Source organism: Pinus tabuliformis, chromosome 8, assembly GCF_031772625.1.
Source record: "Pinus tabuliformis cultivar Carrire ecotype Pingquan chromosome 8, CPIR1, whole genome shotgun sequence".
NCBI classification, from domain to species: Eukaryota; Viridiplantae; Streptophyta; class Pinopsida; order Pinales; family Pinaceae; genus Pinus; species Pinus tabuliformis.
Genome location: NC_142294.1, coordinates 467898138 through 467906816, shown reverse-complemented (window position 1 = coordinate 467906816; position 8679 = coordinate 467898138). Strand labels below are relative to the sequence as shown.

Here is an 8679-nt window from a genome sequence, read left to right as displayed (position 1 = left end):
GATATTGGGGCACCGTTCCAACTGCCTCACATCTTTGAGGTTTCTCTGCAAGCCCTCTCATCATCTCACCTCCTCCACTTCCTCCACAAGAGCCCACCATTACATTTTTAATGCAGCTTTAATTTCTTTAGAATTTTAAATGATGGCTAAGGAATCCAAATCTTGTATTTTGTCTGGATCATAAAAGTTCTCATAGGCCCGACTACCCACTAAACTTTGAAGCTCAAAATAGCCTAGCCATGAAATTACCACCATCCTTATCTACCCTACTATGTACTATTAGTTGATTATAGGTTGTTGGATTTGAATTGGTTTTATGGCAATTTTCATGTATCTTATAGGGTGATTAAAGATAGTTGAATTTGAATTGGTTTCAAATCAAACAACTTTATATCAAAATGGATGTGGACAACATAAAATTACTACTTTTTAATTATCATAACCACCTATAGAAATATTGTCATTTTGAATACTTCATTTTTAAAAGAATCTGATGTAACTCTCTTGAGTCCCCTGGGATTCTAGAGCATGAAAATTCTGAAAGTATGCAAAATTATGACTCTCACCAATACATGCCAAGTTACTGTGTAAAGTTGAAGCATTAAAAGTTGTGTTATGTATATGAATGTACTTGCAATTATCCTATCTGGTCACATAGATTATATCTAGTCTTGTGGACATTAAAATTTCATTTCATTTCATTTCAAGATCAAAAATGACATACCACAATTTGAATCCTGTAAACTCACAAACACTCTGTAATTAGGACACAGGAGCGCCATCATCATGGGAGATTTGTGATCCGATTTATGTTTTTTCGAAACACTCAAGAGAAGTAATCTCATCTTCCTACAACATGTGTACTAGAACTATAAATTATCAGAGTAGCAACAATGATTCAAATGTAGTTGTGCTCCATTCTAATTGTATTGACTCTTTAGAACTATAAATTGATCATAGTTGTATATCGATTAATACCATGGATGAGCTTGAATGATAATCTTTATCAATAGATTTGCAAAAAGTTATCGGTAATGATTGAAATCATTTGGAAAACCCCTCAAGGGTGCCTGCAATTAGCCATGGTGACAAGGAATAAATGGTTAGTTGTTACTCCCAATCCATGAAGCCAGACTGTGAAGGAGAAATAATAATAAGCAATGAGAGCTTAAACAACTCAACGAACCTGTGAGTTGATTCTCCCATGCAACAATTTTATGGTGCAGAAGTTGATTGTCTTCTTGACCACCCGGATAACATGAGTGTTGCCATGGATTCAAATGATTTAGCCATAAATACCAATCAACTGTGGAGTACTGATCCCCAGGTCGGTGAGGGCATGGACTATTCGCTGAGCATATTAAGACAAGTGGAGCCATTGTCCTTATTTTAGATTTCTCCACCTTCTCAGGCTTCGTCTCCGACTTTCACAATTATTGAACATTAAATCTGACCTTGTATGTTGATCATTTGCCAGCTTTACAAAGGTTCAGATGTTCGATCAAGGAGACTTTACTTCATTTTTTTTCTTTTTAATTTTTCTTTAAGTAGGTTGCATGGAAGAAAGGTATGCTTACTAGTGGAATGCTATTATCAAAATTGTGTTGAAAGATATGTTGCGCTGGATTTGCGGAACTAGTACAATGTTTGAGTTTGATGTTGCACGAGGATACAAAGATTGTTCCAAGGATCTAAGGATAAATAAAGGATATGCAAAGTAATTTGAGTAGGGTATCTTTTTATGTGGAGCCAAAAAATGAAAATCTAGCAAAAAAATATATCTGAGGGCCTTATGAATGGTCACGTAGATAAGGATTTCACAACAGATAAAGATTGAATATAAGTGGAAAAAGGCCTATATTGAATTTTTGTATTCCTAAAGCTACTTAATAATAGAAGATATGAAAAATAAAATTGATAATATATATCTACAATAGATATTTTATGCGTGGAGAGATTTGTACTCAATTATTTAATTTCGTTGGGCATTTAATAAATCAAAGGCATATTTAGGTTTGTACTCAATTATTTATTTTGATCGGCTTGGACACTTAATTTATCTAGGGTTGCTATGAATCTATGTTAATAATTTCATTAGTTAACATAGGTGATTTTTAAGTATGTTATGGAGATATCCAATGAATTCATTTCTTTAATTTGTTTAACTTTATGTGTAATCATAACTTTGAGTTTTTTTTCCACTCTTTGCTTTCCATTGAAGCAAATTGCTTTCCATGTATTGTTTATATATGTTTGATATGATAGTTTCAAAACAAAACGAACTACCTATTTGCAGAGCATTTCTTGTGATCTCTTTGCTTTTTCCAACCAAGCCTTTAAAGCAAACAATCAAAGATTAATTGATATACTCTGTTTGTATGTTTTGCCAGTCGTAGCTCATGTATTTATCTTGTAAGGCATGAACTTTTACGAGATTAAAGTTGATTGAATGTTTTGGTATTGATACTTTTTGGGTCTTTTTGTAATTGACATTTGTTCAGTATGGGAGACCTTTACTACTTTCATAGTTGTTGACCTTCATTTCTCTGGTTTCTAAAATAAGTTCTCCTCCAGCTTCCACATTAACAAAATTTGGGAGAAAATATGTGTTCTTTGACTCCATTTGATACCAAACCCTTTGCTGATTCGATGATATTTTCAGCTCTGACATTTGCAACTACCTTGGTGGACAAAGACGACTTGCAAAGGTGGACAAAGATGACTCTTGATTTTCTACTATTTTTCCTTCTCGCTTTTCCAGATTTCAAGAATGACCGTACTTGAGCACTGCAACAATAGGAATTTCAAATGTGTCTGCCATGTCTATGTATTGGAGTATTATTGTATCCATGTCCCTGAGTCAAGTTCAAGAATTACAACTTTTATGTTCATGTTTGGGTTTCTCAAATAATGGTAAACTAAGTTTCCCGAACTTTGCAATCCAAAAGACCCACATATTATAAGTGATCTTGGAAAATACCACTTGTCTGGAGGTAGGATTGATCAAACGAGCAGAGATTTTGTAACTAAAATATACACGATCTTTGTTAAAAAATGGGACCTATCTTGAATTTATGGCGATGACATGGTTACTACAGATGATGTACAAGGGTTACTAGAAAATCTTGGAATTCAACATATCTTTGATGATAATATGAAATTAGTGATATGCTCTTCCAATCATATGAACTTCATAGTTTCCTTTCATTTTATGTCATGACTCTTTTAATAGCTATTTTAGTTTTTGATCTATGGTAGTCATTTTAGTTTTTATTAGTTTATGTATCTAAATTACCTAATTTTAGTTATATTACTAGTTTTCTTTAATTATAATTAAAAACTAATTTAGTTTAGCTTAAATTTATTTTAATTTTGGTTTAAGCTTAAATATTTAGCTTTGATTTAGTAACGTTGATTTTATTATTTAATAGCATATAAATTTGAATTTTATCTATTTATGTTTTTTTTTCTCGGTAAATGCTATTCTATTAAAAAAGTAAAAAGATATGTACAAAGATCAGAGCCGCACAGGAGGCCGAAGCCAATCCTTTAGCAAAAACTCAGGGATTTTACAATAGGTGCTGTTCACAGGATGAACAAAGCAGATCTTGAGAAACTGATTGCTACCCCTGACATCTTGACAAAAAATAACCAGACTATGATACTCCCATCCTTCAGTAGTTTCAAAAATACATTGATATCTATCAAGACTGACTGTATAACATAGAAAAAAGTCTGAATTTTCTAGTAATGCTATATCCATCTGAAGCCTAAGACAAAACAGACCCGAGACTTAAACTGTAAAACCATAGACACAGAGTCAAAAAACATAACAGGCACCCGGAGTCGCATCAGTCGGCTTGACCTGGAGAGGCCGACTTCTCTTCCTTCCCCGGACTTGGAGAGGCTACCCATGTGACATAGCCTTCTTCGTCCATCAGCGGTTCTCCAGCCGAGTCCGTTACCAGGTGTAAAATTCCAGAAGGGAAATGAGCTGGTTCTCTGACTTTGTCTTCTTCCATGGCCTGAGCGGGTTGCTGAGGAACATTCGAAGCAGGGGCTCCGTCGTTGATGAGGTCCGGTTGATAAACCACTCCCGTCATATCTCCGAGCAGAACGCCTTCATTCTGAGAACTGGGGGAAGCCGGAGGGGTCGAGCTGGTATGGTGGGTTGCCTCTTCAGAGATGAACACAGAGAAATTCACAGTGACCGTCGGTTTATTAATCCGACTCTGGAAGACAAAACTGGACGACTGGTAAGAGCTATTTGGGTTGGCTCCCTCCTGGTCAGACGGCGGAGAAGAGGGCTGAGCCAATGCAATTGGAGTTAGCTGCCGGGGCTCTGAAGGCGAGGGGCTTACTCTGATACCAGAGCGACCACCCCTTCGCGGAATGCCTCGACTGCGAGGCATTGGGGAAGCGCCAGGGAACCTAAGAAAACAGCTGAGACTAAGAAGAACCGGCGGAGCAGGGGTGCTATGGAGGCCCGAAAAGTTACAGAGCCAAACGACGGAGGCCACAGGAGGGACGAGGTGGAGCATCTGAAACCACAAGGTGATATAAAGGCCGAAGGCAAAGCCCGCAGCAGGAGAATGAAGGCGCATCATGTTGGAGAGCGCGAACCAGGACGAAAGGGCCATGCGCGCATTGAATTGCAGCGCCGTCCAAGACTGAGCAGACATAAATTCGTTTGCGATGAGCCTTAATATGGCTTTTACCATGCGGGCCGGAAGATCAGCCTCCTGCCGGCTGGCAATCCAGGTGGCTTGGCAATAAGCCATATCCTTAAATACTGAAGTTGACACCCGCATCTGGGTAATTTTATCTATTTATGTTATAGTTTAAGTTATTTTAAATTACTTTTTATTTAAAATTACAGTTAATTAATTTATTTTAAATTTTATATTAGTTTTTATTTTTATTTTCATTTATTTAGTTTAGTATTTTGTTTTAAGAAATTATTGATTGTTTGGATTGTAGATAGATATGGAAAATTTTGAGACACAAGCTCAAAAAATTACAAAGCTCAAAGGGTTCCATTTTTTTTTGCAAAAATAAACTTTTGTACCCATGTGAGAATTTAAACTTTTTGTAAGGGTGTGAAAAACTTATTCAAAATTCCTTTACACCTCAATGCAATTGCTAGTTATTAAATTATCTTATAATTTGGAAAATTATAAAAATAATTTAATAACATCAAACATTGACATTATCATAACATCAAAAACAATGCCCAACGTGCTATAGGGAAACATCCATCTCCTTCTTCCATTCCACCTCATAGGATTCCAACCCTCATAAAACCCTAAACCTCATCTCAAATGAAACCCTAAATCCTCGCAGCACAGTGCTCACTTTTGGTCTTCGAAAACGTTTTGCCCTCCGAAACCATCTACGACGATATTCATCCAGACATCCAGTCCGGCGGGCTCCTTCAGGTAGTTATTTCTCTGTTTCTGCTTTTAATTTCAGCAAGGGTACATTTTAATCCGCGATTTCACTGTTGCAAAGATAATGTCTATTCATCGAATATTGAAACGTTTGATAATGAAGAAAGTCCCCCTAGCATCCACTCATGTATCGATCCCAATTTTGCTGTTTCGTCCTCTTGAAATTCATGCAAATCCCCACATAAAAATCGCCAAATTCTGCACGGAAACAGCAACCCCATCCCCAGCACCACCAGATGGGGGCGTTGTCACAGATTTTTTCATCAACAAATGCGGTATGTCAGAGAAAGATATTTCAAATGTCCTTAAACTTCGCAAGGCCTTGCTGAATAAACCAAGCCAGGATTTGGAAGAAGGTTTGGAGTTGTTAAGTGAATGTGGTTTGACAACCCCTGCTAAGATTCGAAGGGTGGTTCTTGGCAACCCTGGGATTTTCTTATATAAATCCAAAAGGGACTTAAAGTCTAGGCTCAGCTATCTAAGGTCTATCATCAACAAAGAGGATATCTGCAAGCTTCTTTATACCGATTCAAAAATTCTTGATCAGAGTGAGGATAAGCTTAAATCTGCGATTTCAGTCTTGCAAAGATTGGGTATTGAGGGCGATGCATTATCAATTTTATTGGCAAGAACACCCCGTCTCCTCTCCCATACGGAGGAAAAAGTTATGGAGTCATTTAAAGTGGCTGAGCGTCTCGGGTTTGAGAGGGGATCCAAGCTATTTGGGCACGCTTTGCATTGGTGTCTAGGAATGCGAAAAGAAAAGATAGATCGAAAACTGCAGTTTTTGTGCAGTTTAGGTTTCTCTGAAAAACAAATTTACAAGGTCTCATGTTCGATGCCGGGGATTTTGGGACTTTCAGAGGAAAAACTGAAACGGAATGTAGACTTTCTTGTCAAATCACTGGGGCTTCCATTGGATGATATTGTTAGATATTCCTGTCTGTTCACATGTAGCTTGGAGAGGAGGATAATCCCTCGGTATAGAGTAATGGAGGCCTTGAAGTCCATGCAACTATTGAAGAGAGAGAGGATTTCTCCACATATTGTTACATACACAGACAAAAAATTCTTGGAAAAGTATGTTAATGGGAATCCCGAATACTCCTCCGTTCTGCGGGATATTTACTATGGAGAGAAAGCTGTGAAAGCTAATCGTTGACAAGGAGACTTGCAGTGAGTGTGTTTCAGTCAAAAGGATTCAACGAAAGTTGTGAGCAGCTTCAATCAATATGAAGTTCAATCGTTGTGAGCAGCTTCAATCAATATGAGATTTCATTCACTGCCTTTATTTGTAGTCTTTTGTGGATTCCTTGGCATAAAAGAAGGGTGCTTGTAGCAGGGGCCAGCTAACAGTTCCGAGAAACAGATTTTAGAACAGGAGCGATTCACAGCATCGCTTTTAACTGAAGGTGCAACTCACCTCCTTCGTTACCTCAGCATGAGAAAGGCAAATGGCCAATATTGATTTGTAATCAACACACCCCAGACATTATTGTGTTGCCAACTTGTACTTTACAGAGTTCAGCGTGTCTCACAGCAAATACCTCATCTTTGCAAACCATAAAACCATAAACAGAGTTATCTTGTTATTTGAATGGATGTTATTAATGGCTTTAAATGAGTAGTTTAACTCTTATATAATGGCAGATTGCCTTTACCGATATATGCATTTTCGATGCAGAACAGTATTTTTGTTTTAATTTCTTAGCAATTTCTGTCATTTTTCTACACATTTTCTGTTAGTATTATATGTTTTTATACCAAAATATGAAGTCGTTATCGACTGGACTGGAACCCTTGTCAAGTATTCAAGTGACGCAATCATTTTAGGATTATGCCTTTTTCGGAGATCCTAGTCCCTTGCAAGCCTACACGTTTTTTTGAATGAACCATTGTATTTAGACATGGATGATTTCGTAGTACTATTTTAATACATAGATATTTTTCTTTTTAAAGAATATTAAATAATATTTCTGCAAATTTAACATTGCCTATATAGGCTTGTCCTTGTTGTCAAACATGGTTTGCATGGATTGTGGATTGTAACCTGGAGTATAATGCATTTTTATTTGAGTTTTAGTCACAACGCTTTTTGTTTTGTTGTGAATTCTTTGTCATAATGTTTTTATTAAAAAATTGTTAGAAAATCAGTTTATCTGAAATGGGTTTGGAAAAATATTAATTTGTAGAAATGTTATGATTCTTTCGTGTCTTGTTCTTTAGAATGGAGAGCATTGGCATTGGGTGAGTGGTGGTTGGATGCTAGGTCCATGATTTTGAGATATAATTGGATTATCAAGTCTGAATGTCCTTTGGGTATTATGTTTGACTATCTATCAACCACTCATGGATGAGTCAAACTTGCAAATGACAAGTAAACTCATAAGTTACTAAGTAATGAGTCCAACTCATGGGCTCATTGGTGCTATAGATATAAATGACAAAAAAGAAGAAGAAAAAAACCTCATTTTTAGTGAACTTGTTAATTGTAATGAACTTTTAATTCAAACTTGAAGAAGAAAAAAACCTCATTTTTAGTGAACTTGTTAATTGTAATGAACTTTTAATTCAAACTTTGGCTTTATAAAAAATCAAATAAAGATTGCAGTGAACCTTGTTAATTGTATTGAACTTTTAATTCGAACTTTGACTTTATAAAAAAACAAATAAAGATTGCAGTGAACCTTGTTAATTGATTTGAACTTTTAACTCAAACTTTGACTTTGTAAAAAAACAATTAAAGATTTCCCAAACTTTTGACTTTAAAATAAATAAATAGGGATTATTCAAACTTTAAATGTAAATCTTTGCTAGATATTAAAGCTTTGAAAAAAATTATTGAAAAATTGTAGAATCATCCAATATGACATGGATGTTGCATGGATATTGTCACACATGTTAATATTTATTGTATATTATTTTTTTTTTAAATATAATTAATATTATATATTAAAAAACTAAATTAATGCCATATTATGTCAAAAGTGTGTGTGTCTATATATATATATAACTAGATTTTAGATACTCAATTCACCTAATAAGAGCATGAGATAAATTTAATGGCATGCATCTTTAAAAAATGTAACTACCATTGTGTAGACAATTGGGGAATAAGGAGGGAGCCAAAAAATGTGAGCGCTAATGCGCTCCAGATCCTATTGTAGTCTAAACTAGTTTTATTTAGCAATATGTGTGGAACAACCATAAAATAATCATGTCAACAACA

General features: G+C 35.7%; 1 protein-coding gene and 1 pseudogene across 1 annotated transcript; both read left to right on the top strand.

Moving 5' to 3' along the window:
- Positions 1 to 528: 528 nt before the first annotated feature.
- On the top strand, positions 529 to 1393 carry LOC149236083 (uncharacterized; annotated as a pseudogene).
- Positions 1394 to 5514: 4121 nt separating this feature from the next.
- Positions 5515 to 6612, top strand: LOC149236082 (uncharacterized). The gene has a single exon (XM_089368762.1). The coding sequence runs from the start codon at positions 5515 to 5517 to the stop codon at positions 6610 to 6612; it is 1098 nt and encodes a 365-aa protein (XP_089224888.1).
- Positions 6613 to 8679: the final 2067 nt, after the last annotated feature.